We start from the raw sequence: 19,827 nt of genomic DNA, 5'->3' as shown, positions 1-19,827 counted from the left end.
AGCTTTGATTACCTTTTATGTACCCTACTATGCATGAACGTGTGTTCTGTTTTTAAGCAGATATCATGATTCAACCGATCATATGTAATCTATCGTTACATACAATGTGCAGTTGCATTCAGTAGTCCAAGCTTGAATATAAGACCTGGAAGGATCTGAAAGACTCTATTCTCACCTTTACTATAAGGAGACCAATCATTTAAAGGACAAGTACACCCAAATATATGTGTGGATTGGGTGAATGCAGCATTACTAGTAGTATATATCAGTGAAAATGTGAGGAAATTTTGAAAATCTGTTCATAAGTTATGTATTTTAAAGTTTCATTGTCACTATCGTTGAATGAGAAGACTAAAACAATTTATGACATCACTGCAGGAAGATATAAAGAAGATATAAACAGAATTTAACATATTTTTATGTTTCTGGCGAAATCAAAGAGCACTTGACTTACATGTGTGCCTGTTTTCAGAAAGCAGGGGGAACAATATTACTCATTATATCATATGTCAATAACAAGTTGTGGGAATATGTACTTTAAAAAAATGAAGTTTTATGAAATTCTCTTTCTTCTTTTTTTATATAGTTGCCATACAGTAATGTCACAAACTGTCGTAGTTTTTTCTTATCTAGCGATGGTGCCACTGAAACTTTAAACATTCATAACTTTAGGTTTTGAACAGATTGTCCAAAATTCCTCAAAGTTCAGTGTTGTGTTCTACTAAATATATTGCTGCTTTCACTCAATCCACAAAATGATATGTTTGAATGAACGTATCCTTTAACTATTTGAAATGTCAGTGGGTGTGGACAGCCATTACACCCTGTGCACCTGGAATTTTAGCAGCTTTTTTTTTTTCTTCTTTTTTCTCCTTCTTCTTTGTCAAGTGACTTTTCGCAACTTTGGCTGAGGATTAAAGTTTTTCCCATGGGTCTACTTTGGCCTTTAGGAACAACCCCATATTCTGATCTGGGAGCTGCAAAATGTGTCCAGACCCTGATGAAAAGTTTTAAAGCTGATGACAATGTCAAAATAAAATCAAAATAAAAACAGTTGGACAGAAGCTGAAAAAGGTAGAAGCTAGAAAATGGAAGGCACTAAAAGACATATCATCTCAAGGTGTGTTCTCCACAGATTCATTTTGTTCAGTTGGGGGAAAGATTCCTGCCTTAGAGCTATGAAAAATGAATGATATTTGATATTTGAAAGATATTGAATAATCATCATTGTCAACACACAAGTAGGTCAAGTTTGTGTGCCTAAGCATATTGTGCAGTGAAGTTTCCTAGTTTCAGGGCATAATGGTACACATTTTCAGTGGGAAATCATTTGCACTGTATTTGAAAAACATGCCAAAATGCATTTTAATGTCCCTAGATCTTTACTGCATAGGCCGTATATCTGGCGAGTTTTCTCTTTTGTGGATCACATTTCCTGACAATATGGCAAGTGGTTTATTTTTGCAATCATGGGCTACAACATTGTGCAGATAAATGTACACATTCACAAGAATTCCACATTCATGTTAGGGTCAGTATTCAAATTTTGGTGTGTTGTTAACTTTGAAAATAGCACCCAACTTGTGAAATTCTCAAAAATGAAAACCTCACAAAACGTATGGCTTATAAAGTAACAGACAGTTCACCCACATTTTCAATAATTTTAACCTTTGATGCATCGTTTTGTGATTAGATAACTACTTTGTACTTTTTTTGCCATTCATCTTTTCTTTTTCCGGGGGTGGGGGGGGGGGGGGAGGAATAGAGGGGAGGCAGTTACAAGCTCCTCTTCAGTAAGGACATGAAAGATGATTGGCTGTGGCATTTCATAACCTGCAGTGACTTCAGAGTATGGGACTACTGGACAGTAGAGCTGGGAAGCAAAAAAAAAAAAAAAAACTGCTGGCAGTTCGAACAGCTGCGTTATTCGGGCATTAAAGGCATTATTTACCATTTGCAGACGAAGCAAAAACCCAGCTTTGGTGCGTCAAAATAGTTCTAAAATGTCAGTTAGGGATAGAAACAACCAATGTAAATATTTGAATAATTATGATCAATGTTGAGTATTGTGAAATATACAAAATCTGCACAATAGTTATAATAAAAATGTTTCTAGACTATTAAAACCATCTACAGTTATGGTTTATTGAGAAAAATAGTTAATATATCACCTTATATTTTAGGCTTTATTGCAAAATTTTTTTACATGGTAAGATGTTTTGTGACACAACAAACCTACACATATGCATCAAAAGTGATATCTTGAATATTTTTCAAATCACTGCTCCCAGTGGTAAACAGGACCTTTAAGTAAAATTCGGGATTCACCTGTGATGGTGTAGTGACCCACTTCTTTATTCCCTCTTTTATTTTTATTCTCTAGAGGGTAGGGATGGGATCTCGGTGCTGAGTAATTATACATCACAGTCCAGGGTGTAGACGATGGTCTCCCATGTGCTGCATATGTTGGCATGTGACCAGATGAACACATGTGATTGCAGCTGTTATTTATCTGGGTTTGTATTAATCTTATTTGTGCTTGTAGCACTATGGACAGGTTAATTTGTATCCTGATTCTCTCCTTTTTATTATATCAGAGTTGGAAGGATTCATTCATGGACACAAAAAAAAATAATCACAAAATTATGCTCTTCATAATTCCACATCACAGAAAAGAGGAGCTAGGATAAGCCCTGTCTATCCGAGGCCGTGGGAAGCTGAAGAGTGACTTTCAAAGACCAGACGGAAATATGATTGTCTAATTGATGCTATTAATCACATCAACTTTAAGTGCCTCCTTGTTTAGTGTTTTTTGTACTTATGAATGGTAATTTATCTTTAGGTTGCATTGTTTTGATTACATGATGGAAGGAGCTGTAATGAGAAGAGGTAGCCCATATAGGCTCTTTAAAGGGATCGTGCAGTTTTGGTTGAGACCTAATTTCAGGTTTCTAACATTTTTTGGTGAGATAATGAGAAACCTCTTATGAAATATGAAAGAGCATGTAAATCTATGAGGAATTCAATGTTTATTTGATGAAAATTGGTTTTGAAATGGCTGAGATATCCAAAAAAGAGCGATTCTAATAAAGTGTGGGACCCACACTTTATTACGATGATCGCTTTGTTTTACTTTGTTTTTGGATGTTTCAGTAATTCCAAACCGGATTTTCATTAAATAAACTTTGAATTCCTCTTAAAATGGTATGTTCTGTACTATAACTGTAAGTGTTTTCTTGGTATCTTGCAAAAAGTTAAAAGCCCAATTCTCATCTCCATTAATACTGTACCATCCCTTTAAGGGTTACTAATTTGAGGAAACTTTTTTTTTTTTTCAAGAGGAATGTATAAGTGTAATTTATGTTGTGATATATGCTTTGATCAGGGAGGTGTTAGAGAAGGAGTGGAATCTCTTTGCAATTAGTGCAAATTTATGTGAAAGTTTTATAGCATGACAACGGAATGCTTAGCATTGCACTGGCTTCGATGTTCCATGCTTCAAGCTGCTCTTTGGCACAGTTAGAAAATGGAGACCAACAAGAAATTTCGTGATTTTTAGCAAGCTGTATTTCAGAGGAAATTTTGAAATCATGTATGGAACTTGCAGGGAATACTGGTACATGAAAAAAAAAAAAATCCTTCTAACTTTTCTTCAAATCCTCATGTTATCAATCCCCTAGGACTGAAAAAAAAAGGATTATTAGTGCCTCACAAAAAGTTCTATGAAATATTGCTTTACAGTTAAAATTTACCTATCTTTCTGGACATTTGTACATAGTTTTAAAATGTTAAATCTGTTGGATATAGTAATTGGCCAATACATGTTTCTGTGCATATATCAGCATTTTACAGATAAAGAAACACAATCTTTTACTGATTCACTTGGCATGTCCTGTTCTTTACACACAAAATAGTTGCTGCCAAAAATAAAGAAAGGGGCAGCAAATTGCTGCTCACTTAGTTTGATGAGGAATGACAAATACTTAAAACAGAAGTGGTGTCTTTTTTCAAAGCAATCTATTAGAACCTGTGATAGCGAGAGCGCACAAGTTCTTGGTGGTGCGGAGGGTAGGTACAAAGGAGATATTCTAGTTTCTTATCCTTCTCTAACACCCTCCTTGCTCTGATCATGATTTCTGTTGGGCGAGGTTGTTTAAAGGGTGTGTACAGTTCTGGTCGGGGTGAGGATTTAGCTTTTAACGTTTTGCAAGATATTCAGAAACCACTCTATGAGATGTCAAAGAGCATGCAATTCTAAGGGGTATCAAAAGTTTATTTGATGAAAATCGGTTTTGAAATGTCTGAGATATCCAAAAACAAGGTGAAACACAGAGATCCTAATAAAGTTGGGGCATGTCGCCTTTTATTATTATCACTTTTGGGGATATCTCAGCCATTTGAAAACCAATTTTCATCAAATAAACGTTGAATCCTTTTTAAAATCACATGCTCTTTCATATTTCATAAGAGGTTTCTCATTATCTCACTTAGGAATGTTCAAAACGTGAATCCCCACCTCAACCACTACTGTACAGTCCCTTTAATGTCCTGATTTGCAGTTTCTGATGCCTGTGCCATTACTTTGCTTGGACCAGTTACACAGGAAATCTGAGGAAATGATCCCACTGCTGTTCACTCATTGCACCTTTTCAAAAAGGTGTAAAGATTTCTCAATCAGTGTAGTCAACTGATGGTGGATAATCTCTTCTTTAAAGCCCGGCAGTCGAGCAGCTGTGTTGGCCCCCTTACCTTTTCCTCCCCCCTGCCCCTCTATACTGTACCCCTTCCTTCTTCTTAACCCCCCCCCCCCCATGCTTTTGTTTAACGTGCACTCAGCCTTTGATTGCTGTCTTCCCTTATGTGTGTTTGTGACCCAGATACGGAGTGACTTTCATACTTAAATCTTATTGATCCTGTCTCCAAACCTTCAGGAAGTGATGTCTTTAGATTTATGTGTCAGACTCGAGTACAGGGACAGCTATTACACCTTGTTAGCACATTTGGAATCTTTTCATTGGATTCAAAAACTAGCCATGAGTCGATTTTGTATCAGTAGCTTTAAGTCCTTTATCTCAGCTTCTTCTCACAAGGAATAGTTAATTTTCTCTTATTTTATCCATTTACAGCAATATTAAAAGCAAAACAAATGAACACTTTCAAACATTCAAACAAACATTCTGACACCATTGAAAATCTGCAAACCTACAATTTCTCTAATATTCTCAGGCAGTCATATTGAAGATGAAAGGTGAAAATCATCAGTTTTCATAAGTCATACACGTACATCCAAAACCTTAGGAGCTACACTTTTGTATTGTTATTCAATCTTGAAATTAGTCTGAAGACTATGATTAACTCCCAGCTATGTGTAGCCATGGCAACCATATGGAGCTCTATTCTATTAAGAACAAAATATAGTGTTTTTCTTAGACTTTGAAATCTTTGTTCCCTCTCCCCCCCCCAAAAAAAAAAAAAGATCAATCAATAGCAACAATGATTTCACCGAAGGACAAGCTTGCTGGATGAACGCTGTGATTCAAACTTTCCAAAGGGAAGGGATCGAAATAAAACAATCAAGGAAGTCAACTGCTGAGATATTTTTAGCTCCTGCGAAGCAACTTACACATGTAGCAGAGGCTCAAACCTTCTTGGGAAAGACACAAGGTGTAGCAAACAATGTGTGGAGGGAGGACTGGGTTCCAGTACTTTTTGTGTCTCTCCAGATAAAGGTCAATTTCTATCTCTGATGTGAACATAGTCCAACACAGTTAAATGTGTGTATTGACATTGCTTCTTTCTTCTGATACTTTAGCCCATTGAGGACGAGTCCCAAGTATACTCAGGCAAGTGTCTATGGGAAATGTGTGTTGTAGCAAAATCAGCTCAGATCCTCAACGGGTGAATGTGCAACTGTGTATGTAGAGTCAATGTTTACATGTATCTGAAAAGAGAACTGCACAGACACACTAGGTAGAATCAAGTGAAACTTTTTGCATTAGTTTCTTCTTTTTTTTAAAGCTTTGTAGAAAAGGAAGATTCGTTTTAAGCATATCTTGAATAGGGAGGGAAAGATTATAGATGATTGATATCGTCATTCAAAACAAATGATCGGAGTGTTAGTTTTCTCTGCGTTCAAGTTTATTTTATTGCTGTTTTTTGTATGGTTTACATCACACTCAAAATATTTAACTCTTTAGCTGGTAACTGCATGGGTGTATGCAGGGGGGGGGGGGAGGGAGGGTCGTACAACCCCCCCCCCCCAAATTTTCAAAAGGTCCACTTTTTGTGAAAGACAATTTTTGTCTTTTGAGGGCTTTTTACCCTGGGGTCTATGTACTTTAGGAAGGTGTAAGGTTAGCTAGTCAGCAACTTTTTATGCCTCCGCCAACGAAGTGGCCGGAGGCATTATGTTTTCGGATTGTCCGTCCGTCCGTACGTACGTCCGTCCCGTTTTGTTTTTGTCGATATCTCAAGAACCGTGTGGTGGTTTTACATCAAACTGGGTATGAGGGTATATCCTGGGGGGATGATACTTTGTTTGGATTTTAGGGTCACGGGGTCGAAGGTCAAAGGTCACAGATTATTTTTAAAATGTGATTTTCAGGGTATTGGTACACTTTAACATAAATGCACAGGAAGGATAGTACACTACACTGTTAGCACAATTCCCGCCATGGTGTCAATCTTATGGTAGTGCTCAGATCCAGCACCTTACAATGCAGCACATCTATATGAAGGTCTTGGTTTCACTTTATTCAGACTTCGGGAATTTGTGATGATGCATGCAAAGGAAACAAGCCAAATAGCTCTATCACACACACACACACACACACACACACACACACACACAAATCCAACTCAATAAATTGTTGATGGTTTTGCAAGCTCTGTTTGATAGCCAACTGTATGTTTTCCATCTGAAGAGGGCTGCATACCTCTACAGAGTTCATAATAACAAGCATTGAGTCATTGAACTGTACATGTCTTTCAAGTATTGTTCAATGGTGTGATCTTTCTCCATTGGCTGGTTCAATCAAGTACACATGAATGTATGTCATTTATACATGCATAAAATTTGCTATATATGAATGACCGCAGATCTTGCAATGTAACAGAATGGCTGATCACGTTTATATATGCATATATAATAATACATATAATCACATACATTGTATATATTCATATATTCATATAATCATATATTTATATATCCTATATGTAGTATGGACCTGTTGATCATTTGTGATTATTTGTAATTATCTGTAATTATACAGTTACAGACAAGCCTGATTTCACATAGACCATGTACAAAGTACAGCCGGGCCAAAGGCGGGGCCTAAGGCCGGACCCAAGGCCACGGGCCTTAGCCCGGAACCAGGGGCCCAGAGCCCAAGTGGGCCCAGGCCCAGGGGCCCAGAGCCCAGGCCCAGTGGCCCAGGGGCCCCGGTGGCCCAGGGGCCCAGGGGCTCACGGGGCCCAAGGCCGGGCCGAGGCCAGGAGCCTAAGTGCTGGCCCAAGGCAGGGGGCTGCCACCAGACTGAGACCACTAAGAGTACCAGTCATGACTTGCTGTGATAATGATGTGACAGGCCTGTGCATACACATATTATGTAAATACACTGTACACTAACTATGCACAGCCCAGTCGCTGTATAAATCGCGACAGGGCTGTACCTGAGCAGCCCACAACACAGAGCAAACACAAAGCAAATTTTACGATTGCATTTAGTTTTGATACTTGACATCATTTTTTGTCACCTCAAATGCATCAAAGACAGTCTTTTTAATGAGACTTCATACCGTACCTGTTTTCCTGGGGTTATTTGTGGGAATTCTCCGATCTGGGTACTATTCGCAAATCTAACAGCATGTAAAAATATCAACTCCTAATCATGTAACGTGCATGTGTACATTTCTGTGTTTACTGCTGTATTCCATGAACATGAATTCAACAACTACTATCCCGTAATATGAGCTGCCAGGACAAAACTCACATACGCTCTGATTCTGTATAGCAATCACTTTCAAAGCAATGTATTGATACATTTCTGCCAGCTAAAAATTCTTAAATGTTGGTTCACCCATGTGAACGGGTACAGAAACTGAAGCCTAGGTGGTGGGTTAAGCAGAATTGCTGCTGTCCTTGCAGTCCCACTCATATGTTTTCATGTTAGTCTAATGCTAGTTTGTGGCAATAAGAGAGTGTGCCAAGCAGTTTGCCAAGCAGGGATTCAGCTGGATGTCGAAAGTGATTAGCCATTCTGATACTTGAATTTAACAATACCTTTTAACAATTCCATACCACCTAAAACCCCAACCCTATCAAATTCTTTAGAATTTCTGCTATCAAAACAATGATAGGATAATCTGCAGACAAAGTAGATTTTTTCTGTCACAAATCTGCTGTTACTGTGTTATTATCTCCGCCAAGGGGGAAGGTTATGTTTTCGTGACCTTTGGTTTGTTTGTTTGTTTGTTTGTTTGTTAGTTAGTTAGTTTGTCTATGTGCAAAATAACTCAAAAAGTAGGTAACAAATTTGGATGAAACTTGCAGGAAAGGTTTAGATTGATACAAGTAACAGATGATCAAATGGTAGTGATCTGAGAATTTTGGAGGAATTTATGAAGGATTTTTGATATTTTGGCAGGTAGGGTCAATGAACTTGGGAGTTCAGGCTGCGCGTATTTGAGGTTTGCATGCGCGCACTAAAGTGCGTGCTCTAGTTTCTGCTAGGGCGAGGCGCGCTGAGGGTTTATGACGTAACAAAGGCTTCTATATTGGGAAATTGGGCGACTTTCAGCACACAGTGCTGTAAGTATGTATGGGTGGAAATCACTTCTATGGAAGGACAAGATCAGTGGTGGAAATGAGCTGCATGCTTGGCAGAGGTCTGCGCTCTCAGAGTGCTTCTGTATTTTTGAATGTCTTCCTCTGTGAAAAATGTGAAATCAATGAAAGGAAAAAATATGGTACCTGGTAAATATTAATAGCTGTGCACATTATTCACACATGTACTATACAATGTATGACAGTAGCATATATTCACTCACAAAAAAACACTGATACATGTAAAGGAGTTAAAGAATCAGCAGACATAGTTTTACAAGATGTATTGCAGAGTTCAATTAGTATTAGTATTAGTAGTAGTATTAGTAGTAGTAGTAATAGTAGTAGAAGTAGCAATGATAATAATAATGATAACAGTGGCTACTTGTATAGCGCACAGGCCCGCTTTTTAGTGCTCATGGCGCTTCATAAATGAAAAGATAGATATAACACGTTCAAACATGACAACAGAGAAGAAAATGGCAAACAACAACAAACACATACCAGATAAAGAATAGTTCCAAACATTATAGACTGCAATTATAGTCCTCAGTGTGAGAGGAATAGGTAAAGTTTTGAAGTTTGGATTTGAATGTTTCTGTAGATGACAATTATAGCTGTACACACAGAGAAAATGTTCCAGTTAAAGAGGAACGTAGTCACACAAAGTGTATGTATTTCACATTTTTCAGTATTTTCAATCTTTCATATCCATAATGGGCATAATGGACTCATTTGCATATCATTTGCATAGTATGCTATCATGGGGTGTGAAAGTATGCTGTGTGTTGACATATAGGTCACCCACTCATTGTATCCCCTGAACAGAGTTCGGAGGATACTATGGATTTGGCCTCGTTGCGCCGCGTCCGCCGCAGAGATTTTCTTGTGAGCACTCTACTGGCTGCAGTTCTTCTTAGATCATCTTCAAATTTGGCATGAAGGTGTGTTATGGTAAAACGAAGACGCCTATTGTTTTTGGTGATGGTGCCCTCGCTTGTTCCGTCTTTATACATGAAAAAGAAAAATTAACAGGGTCTGTTTGTGTGTGCGACGCTGGCCTTGCTTCGTGACAATTTTTTTTTTTATGCCTCCGCCAACGAAGTGGCCGGAGGCATTATGTTTTCGGGTCGTCCGTCCCATTTTGTTTTTGTCGATATCTCAAGAACCGTGTGGTGGTTTTACATCAAACTTGGTATGAGGGTATATCCTGGGGGGATAATACTTTATTTGGATTTTAGGGTCACGGGGTCGAAGGTCAAAGCTCACAGGTTATTTTGTGAAAAAAAAAGGTTGAAAATTCATGTTTTTCTCCATATCTCGCAAATGGTTCAAGGTATCTTCATGGAACTCAGTATATATGCTTGTTCCAATGGGCAGTGATTATCTAGGGAAGTTGGGGGTCATGGTTCAAAGGTCAGGAGTCAAAGGTCAAGGTCAACTCCTCAAAATATCACTACTTTCCTTATATTTATGCAATGCCTGAATGTTGTTTTTTTTTTTTACTTGATGTATGCATACATGTATTACCCGATATATATTCTGTGGGAAGTTTCTTGCCAAAAGGTCAAAGGTCAAGTGAAAGTGTTGAATTGCACTTTTTCCTCCATATCTCAAAAGTAACTCAAGGTATCATCATGAAACTTACATATTTATGCATGTTCAACCTAACAGTGATTCTCTTTGGAACTGTGAGGTCAAAGGTCAAAGGCCAGGTTTAGATAGTGCTATTTTCCCATTTGATACTGAAATTATACTTTTTCTCAATACCTTGAAAACTACTCAATGTATAAACTTATAAAAGGGTCAAAAGTCAAGTAAAAATCATCAGTTCCCCAAATACCTGCACTCTGACATTTTTAACCATTCATCCAATTGAACCTAGTTCTAGGAAAGTGAGTTTTCAGCACATTTGTGGCAAACCTGTCATTTTAATATTTTGCCAATTGTGTGAAACTGTCATCACACATTGTCAAGACATTTTACTATAGACCTATTAGGAGAACCATGCATTACGGCCGAGGCATATCAGTCGCCGTAGCGATATATCTAGTTTTAAATGCACTTATGCAGTTTTCAACTTACCAATTAACGAACTTGTAAGTGACCAACACAGGTTTTATCACCAATTTTAACATAAATGGGTTTTTTTAAGTATGTTGAAGAAGTCACTTTTGTATGCACCAAATGGCCCCATTTTAAGATATAAAATTCAAACACTCCCTACCGTGGGAGGGGGGATACCCCCCTCCCACACCCTCCCCACGTTCGGTCACTCCGCTCCCTCGGGCTTGGTCGCTTCACTCCCTCACAAAGGTAAAGGTCCAAAAATTGTGATTATGACCCCCCCCCCCCCCCCCAGAAAAAATTATGGATACTCCCCTGAACTGTTGGCATAGAAGACAGGGGCAAGAGGCCTCTTCACACCAGAAAAACAGGGTGAGCCAGTTAGCCACCCAGGGTAATACATAAGAACTTCCTGCATGCTTATAACAGTAACCAGTTGATTCTCCATATTGGTACATGTGCCTCTTGCCTATGAAATGATCCCCTCATAACCTCATTAGGGGCCCCCCACATCCAATCGCCACTGGGGCCTCACTAAGATGAGCCCATCCATTGCTCAGTGTGAACGTGTACGACACCTGTCCTCCACTTATATGTGGAGGAAAACCAGCTCGGGTTCGTTCATACAAGATCCTGTTCCTTCCTTATCTCAGAACACCTCATAATAAAGTGAAACTAGTGTTTTCAAACTGGATTCCAATCATGAATTTGTTAGTACAGAGGAAGTCATGAATAGTATTTGAAAACTAGTGTTTTCAAACTGGATTCCAATCAATGAAATTGTTAGTACATAGGAAGTCATGAATAGTATTTGAAAACTAGTGTTTTCAAACTGGATTCCAATCATTGAATTTGTTACATAGGAAGTCATGAATAAGAAAGTGAAAACTGGTGATTTCAGACTGGATCCCAATCATTGAATTTGTTATGTAAAAATGTCCTGAACTGTAAAGTGCAAACTAGTGTTTTCAAACTGGATTTCAATCACTGAATTTGTTACATAGGAAGTCATGAATAGTATTTGAAAACTAGTGTTTTCAAACTGGATTACAATCACTGAATTTGTTACATAGGAAGTCATGATTTGTTAAGTGAAAAGTAGTGTTTTTAATATGGATTCCAATCATTGAATCATTATGTAGGAACTCGTGGATTGATGATGAAAACTAATACCTTCAAATTTGATTTCAATCATTGTAATTTATTTTTTACAAAGTAGCAATTACCTCATAAATAGTGTGGTATTTGTTGAGTAGGAACTCAGAAATGATATTTTTTAACAGATGGTAATCGGGGAAAAATTATGCCCAAATTTTTTAACACTAATAATCCCCCACATTCTCGCTCTAACACAGTCATAAACATCTCGATGCACCATTACTTTTGTGTCTTATGGCAATCTATTACCAATCTTATAAATGCTTTGTGTGGCAAACTTGAATTAGTTGACAAACACGCTTGTATCTTTGTTGCATTTTGCATCAGGGATGGTTTATTTGCACATGCAATTATACAATATGCGCTGTGTTATCAAAAAAGTACACAATTTTATTTTTTTTTTCTCTGATAAAAATTTTTATACTCTCATGCAAGGACAAAATTGCAATCATGGTATCGTAATCATCAGGTAATGTTCTCCGATATACACTTTAAATGAATGCATATAATACACAATAAACATCTGTACCCAATATACAGTCAAGTAGAGTATGTACACAGAAATATATCACATCATTTTTTTTCCAACACACTGTGAGACAATAACAGCTCGTGTTAAATTTTATTACTGCTCAGGACGCACAATATCACAAATCTTTTCAAAGATGCAGAAATGCACTGTATATGCTCTTCGCAATAGATTGTGCTTTCTTTCTAGATTTAAAAAACCGGATGCTGCTATATTGCACTTCTTGTAGCCTTCATTTACAAAGTACAGTGGTACCTTGTTTTAAAGAGGACAGATATAACAAAACCCTGTTGTAACAAGGTAAATTTAGGGTCCCAACTCTTAGAATGTCTTTGCCTTGTTTCCTGATACAGTGAGAAACTGTATATCAAAGTTGTCATGGTTCTTACGTACATATCCTCATCATAACTTAGTTCCTCATAACTTAGGTCCCTTGTAATAGAAGGGATGGGAGCTTTGGACTGGTTGATCAAGCTCATGCTGAAATTTCAATTCTGGATGATAAAAGTAGACAGCAGTTGTCATGAAATTTTTGCCGTAACTGTGAGTACTGTAAAACCAGAAATATTCGCAGCATGAAATTTTCATGAATTGGAGCTGATGGCCTTTTTCACAGCATGAAATTTTTGCAAATTACCGCTGGCATTTAGTGCTTAACTGTATTAATGAGAACTTTCCCATGCCTTTTGATTTGGCGAATCTTGGTTCCTCACAAAATTCGTGAAAATTTCTGGTTTTAGAGTATGATGAAATTAGTACCCCATTTGCAGCTTTCCCTAGAAAAAAAAAATCAGTAATATCATCATGATAATTTTTTCAGTTCAACAATGCAATATGCAAAATATAAGGTTTAGGAATACAATGTTTTTGATCGAGGAGCAGCTAGGGGTGAACTCAACAAATTTTTCAAAGCCTTAGCATCATTAGGCTCCTCAGCTGGTAAGGCCCCAGTCACACGTAAACATGGATCCTCAAGGATCTACACGATGATCCAGGGAGTTCCGGGATAGTTTCGACCTCGATGGAGCGTCGACGAGCGATGATATGACTGTACACACGGTATCAACATGGCAGCTACACGGATAAGGCCGGAAAAGAGCGCGGCGTCTACACGGACCAACACTGCATCTACACGGATCAACACGGCAGCTACATGGCAGCCACATCCCAGATTGCTCTGTCAGCACAGCAGTCCCTGGATGATGCCGGATGTTTTTGACCTCCAAATGTTGCCATGTTGGCCTCCCGGATGTCCAAGGATGCCCGAGGCATCAACACGGATCTCTCCCCGGATCACCCCAGATCAGATCTGGGGTGATCCAGCATGTCTATGTGACTGCGGCTTAATAACAATAATGGCATGGAAACTTTATAATGATCTAATATTTTCAGTGCAATGACCCATCAACAGTTATCTGCAATGTTAATACATTTTTAACAAGGTGCAAAAATAATTATTTAGCCAGTGATAACAGTTAGGATAGTGTAGGACAGATTTTGGATCAGGACTGCCTGGAGAGTCCCATCTCCTACTCAAATTCATACAGACACATCTGACATTTTGAGAATAATAACCTTTTTAAGACTAACCTTTCAAATTTCTTCAAAATTTTCATACCAAAAGCATTCCATTAATTGCAGTAAACATCGCTAACTGATAAGCAGGAATGCTGTAATTCTGATTTGCATTTATTTTGGCATCATCCATGGCAGTGGGATTGAAACATGATATTGCAAGTATGCTGTGCACTAGTCCAGAAATGATGGTAAATTCCAAAATCCTGTTTGTCTGCAAGAACACTAATCTCATGGCTTAACACCTCTTGCACAGGGCCTTGGATCATTCTTGGGTAATTTTTTTTTTTCATACTCATTTTGGTGATGCCAAAAATTTCCCAATGCCTGTCCCAGCTCTGGCAACCAAGGAAATTAACTAGTGAGATTCATAGCCACAACAATGTCAAGGAATCTAAAATCAGTACAAGATGCACTATTCCCCTTGGCTAATGTACATTGTTGTAGGACAAACTGAAATAAAATGATTTCCCTTTGTACAGTGTTTATGATGCAAGATATTGGTTCATCAAAAGGGACCTTTTATTTCATTTCTGCAGGAACCTGAAGGTAGTATGCCACTCTTCCAAATCACTGTCGGTTTTATACAACAAACTGGGAATGCTTCATGACAGAGTAGAAAACAATTTGTTGATGAACATACTTGATTAAATTTGTGGCTCTACTTTATCTTCTCTTTGAGCAATCAGAAACCATAAGCCCTCAAAATCAAGGTACAACACCATTTAAAACATATAATCTGATGACCAAAGTAAAGTTTGATAGTCATGACACTGGCCTTGAATGCCTGCAGCAAATGGCTAAGCTGAAGAACTTGGTGGCACATCAATAAAAGTATCGTCTGCCAATTATCTGTAAGTCTACCTGTATCCCTGTTATATTTATAAAATTGCAATGTGCCTTTACCAACCCATTCCTCCTCCTCCCCCCTCCCCCCTCCCAGTATCTACATCCTTTGAGGACTAGTTTCTCCTCCCACAAGAAGCTGTCTTGTTCCTCCCAGGGGATTGAACAGGATGTTGCCCAGGTGTGCTGCCACATGATCAATGTCAGGTGGTGTTAATAAATGATGTTAAATTTGTGATTTTCTTTTTAACATTCTTTAACTTGCCCCTTTCTATGGGCCCCCTGTGAGTCAGAAATGGGACTATTTCAGTAATGTCATCTGACGTTAAGGCTGTGATGTTGAATTCACATTGGATATGATCTTGTCAGCAGTTGTTCTAATTTGGATAAGCGAGCAATGACAACTACTTTTGTGAAATAGATGTCCTTGTATACAGCTAAAATCATTCTCCAGTGTGTCTAGCTGCACCAAAAGATTTTTCCCAATTTACCATCATTGTGCAAGTGATTCAATATGCTGCATGAAAGCTGCATAAAATACTGTGATTTGTTTGCTGCATCCATTGGAGTGGTACTGCAGAACATTGAAACTGCTGCATACCTTTTGATTTCACAACATAAGTGAGCCACAACAAGTACACGATGCACAATTATACATTATCCAATTCATCTTCCATGGTTATGGCAAGAATTAATCATACAAAAAAACACTTTCAGTGTGAGATCACAAAGGTAAAGTACAAGTATAAAAAAGATTTAAAAATAATATCTGCCGGTCCATTTTTTTTAATCACAGCTCCTCTTAGTCATGATCATTTTCTTCTTTTTTTTTCCAGCTCTACAGGAAATGTCCAGCTGGAGTGGTTAAAATTTCTGTACAAATTGTTAAAGTGTTGTTTATGTTTTCACCATAATATTCAAAAAGTCAGGTGTAAAGCCTGATAGGACTGTTGTGCACATCATAACACTGTATCTTCCTGGATGCGAAGAGTTCGTCTCTGACTGGGTTTGTTGAAAAATTTACTCGTGTTGCAGTAAGTTGTACGCCTCGTTTCTAAGTCTTGCATCATGGCAGAATGCCTAGCATCAAACGGATTCATGTACATCTGCCTGTTTGGTTGTGATGTGTTCATGTCTATAAGCATTAGATCATCCATATTTGAGTAATAAGATGGCATAGGCCGCCGAAGACTCCTTCGGAAGACTTCGGCTGCTGCTGAGGCAGGTCTCTGCGATGGCCTTTGCACAACAACGGCTTCGTCATAGCTGTCCCTCTTCTTCTTTGTGCGCAAGTAGCAGTAAGCTACGATGAGGATGACGGCAAAAACCGACACGGCCCCACTGGCAATGGCTATGAACTGCATGCTGAAAATAGGGTTGCCTGATGGAGTTTGGATGGTTTCAGCCCATATGCAATTTTCCTCGCCAATGGCACTCTCACCTCCTTGATTGAAAGCTATTACACAGATCCTGTATGTTGAATCTTTCTGCAACTTGCTCATGGAGAAAAGGTTGACGTCCGGATGTATGGGAATACTCTTGACTACTGTGCGATCCCCAACAAGACTGTAGAAGACCCTGTAACCTGCAACCTCGCCGATATCACTCTGTGACCAGCTAAGTGTGATGACATCTCTTGCAGCCTCTACGACCGAGACCTTTGTCGGTGTTCCTGGCTTGCGATACTGACAAAGAGGACCACCGTATACCTTTGGGCAGGTGCAACGAATCTGCTTACTGGGTGGGACTGCACTTGGCATCATTTTCAATTCAGATTGTGGCTTCCTTGCTCTGACAACACTATTAAATGCAGCCAAAAGCTCCTTCTCAGAGCTGACGTTTTCACTCTCAGACTCCTTACTCTCAGCTGGTACACTGGTGCAGGTTCCACCATTTCTGCAGGGGTTAGGATTGCACTTCAAGTGAGGTACAATAGTTCCCAGTGGGGTTTCAGTAGATCCCCCAAAGATTGGCGGTAGAGCTGTTCCCCAAGGAATTTTGCGGTTGGCAACTCTCGTTGTAAACGTTGAAAATGTTGGTACCAGTGTTCTGTCTGCCATCTTTGGATGGCCGGTCCGTTTGTTGACAGTGAGAGGACGTTGTGTGGTATTTGCGCTTCCTTCTCCAGTTACAGCTGGACCGGTAGTGGCTGTTGCTGTAGGGATAACAGTTGTTCCATTTGTGATAGCAGGCTTTGTTGGACGTGGGGGCTTTGCTGGAGTCGCCTTGGTAGGTGGCACACCTACAGTTGGTTTTCGAGGTTTGGGAATCATGGTAGTGTTCCCCTGGGCAGTAGACTCTACGGGTGGTATTTTAGGAAGTATTCCAGGTGCAGTTGGAGCATTAGCTGCCAGGACGGACACAGTGTAGGTTATATTGTCTGCACCAATAGAATTTCTAGTTTTGCAGGTGTACTGCCCCGAGTCTTCACTGCTTGCATTGTAGACAACCAGTGACCCATCACTGTTGACCTTCAAGTGACCAACAGGGTCGTATGTTGCCTCATTGCGATATGATGGCACTGAGAGATCTGGTCGGTTTGGAAGGTGCCAGCCAATCCTTGCTGCTGCCTGGCTGGACAGTTCACATGGCAGGGTAAAAGTTGCCCCTATAGACACAGTCTTTTGCTGCCTCTTGGGTAGAGTTGTGATGGTTGGACGAGTGCAGCGGAAAGGATTACGAGGGTTAGCCACCAGTCGCAGCAAAGGCCTCCGTCTAACATTGGAAGGAGATGCACAGGTAATTTCAGTTGATGCATCCACCTTGTTGCGATTCCTCTGTAACCACTTTGCAAAATCCGACATGTGGCAGTCACAGATAAGCCTTTTGCTGTCCATAGTCATGTGAGACAGAGCTGGCATTCTCGTCAGCATGGCACCATCAATTCTCTCCAGGGGATTCTCGGCCAGTTGTAAGGTTCTAATGGCTGAGTTTTCGGGCAAGGCATCTGCTCTGATCTCCCTCAGAAAGTTGGCATCAAGCCTTAGTGTTCGGAGCTCAGCCATTCCGGTAAACACACCTCGAGAGACACCAGCAATGAGATTGTCCTGCAGGAAAAGCTCCTGAAGAGCAGGCAGTGTTCCAAAGGTCGTTTCGTTGAGCGCAGTGATCGCATTTGCTGACATATCTATGGTCCTCAATTTTTTCATTGAGCTAAACACTCCTGGCTGGATGATTCCAATGCCATTATCAGAGAGTACAAGTGTCTGTAAGTTGCGCAAGTTCTGGAACAGCCTCTCTGGGAGGGTTGGCATGTCACTTTCTGTGATTTCCAGTCGAGTGAGACTCGGTACAGTGTTAAGAATGGTGACAGGTATTTCGTGAACCAGGTGAAATTTGACTGTCTGTAAAGATTGTAACCCCTGGAATAAATTTGCTGGTAGAGGCTGGAGGAGATCATTTCCTGTGAATTCAATGGTGCGAAGCTTTCCTAGGCCTCTGAACAGATTGGCAGGCACTCTGTGAATGAGATTTCCCAGTAGATCTATCTCCTCCAGTGTTCCTGCACCCTGGAAGATTCCAGCCGGCAGAGCAGTCAGTTTATTGTTGTGGAGGTCTACGTGCCGAATTTTGGGCAGATTGTGGAAAATGTTGGCAGGGATCAGTTCTATGTCATTCATTCCGAGGGAGACATCAGCCAGGTTGTTCAGGCCTCTGAAGAGATTTTGAGGCAGCAGTTTCAGCTTGTTTGATGCCAGGTGCAGATTTACAAGTGATGATAAGCCACTGAATGTGAGAGGTGCCACTGTTTCAATCTGGTTGCTTCGCAGATTTAAGAACTGTAAACGAGCGAGACTGCTAAAAGAGCTTTCATTTATGGTGACAATTTGATTGCGAGAAAGCTCCAAAAGGACCAGAGACACAAGATTCTGGACTGCTTGAGGTACTTCAGTCAGTTGATTGGATGAAAGGAGAAGTCTTGATAGAGCACTCAGGGCATCAAATGCAGTGTTTGCTACAGTCACAATCTGATTCCATCCGAGATTTAACATCCTCAGGTCAATGTTGAATTTAAAGGTGTCCGCCCCTATTTCTGTGATGTAATTGTGAGACAAGTCCAGCTTTTTGAGATTGGGAACCTGTTCAAGTTCTGTTGGGGTGATGGTGTTGATGAAATTATTTGCCAGTAGGAGCACTTGTGTATCTGCCGGGAGCCCTTGAGGTATGCTGAACAAGTTCCCATACCGACAGTCCACTTGCTTGTAAGACCCTGGTCCAAGACTGTAAGTCTGCTGAGGGCTTGAGTCCATGGAACAGCGGCATGGCCTGGGGCACGTTGTCTGCCATGTCTGGCTCTTTGTCAGTCTGAAGATGCCGATGGCAACACATGCAAACAGCAGCGATTTGTGCATTAATCCCTTCATGTTGAGGAGGTGACAAGAGTCGATTCCATGTATGATCTTCTGCGTGTGGGGCACCTGTTGCAGGCAATGTCACGTAGCGGTGCTGGCTTTGGGCACCAATCCTTGGAGGCTCCACGCAGCTTCCAAGCACTTTGGGAGACTCTGCCAGGAAGTCGTCCACCACCTCCCGCTACTGCAATGCTAACCTGAGAGTCAGTCGGCCTGTGTAAGGGAGAAGAAGTGAAACACACAAAGGAAGAGATTACTTGGGTGTGGGAGGGCCACTAACGTCATTTTAGTCGTGAAGGATACAGAGGCATCATGTCAAGAGGGAAGTGAAAGTTATTGAGGAAATTACAGACCCCAAAGCCAGTGCCATTTGCTGCATTGTCTCCTCTTCAGAGCATGAGTAAGTGAGTAGGTAAACTATGTTTATAGTGGCAAAGTGGATGACAACTTTTGATAATCCAGTGAATGCCTGG

The 19,827-nt window shown here is 40.0% G+C and overlaps 2 protein-coding genes across 2 annotated transcripts in view; one reads left to right on the top strand and one right to left on the bottom strand.

Moving 5' to 3' along the window:
* Positions 1-19,827, top strand: part of LOC140246287 (pseudouridylate synthase 7 homolog) — a 138,146-nt gene that overhangs the window by 29,215 nt on the left and 89,104 nt on the right. The gene's annotated exons all lie outside the window — the stretch shown is intronic.
* On the bottom strand, positions 15,962-19,366 carry LOC140246337 (uncharacterized). Its single transcript, XM_072325808.1, has one exon. The coding sequence runs from the start codon at positions 19,364-19,366 to the stop codon at positions 15,962-15,964; it is 3,405 nt and encodes a 1,134-aa protein (XP_072181909.1).

This window comes from Diadema setosum, chromosome 2 (assembly GCF_964275005.1).
Source record: "Diadema setosum chromosome 2, eeDiaSeto1, whole genome shotgun sequence".
NCBI lineage: Eukaryota > Metazoa > Echinodermata > Echinoidea > Diadematoida > Diadematidae > Diadema > Diadema setosum.
This window is presented reverse-complemented; position numbering and strand designations above follow the sequence as displayed.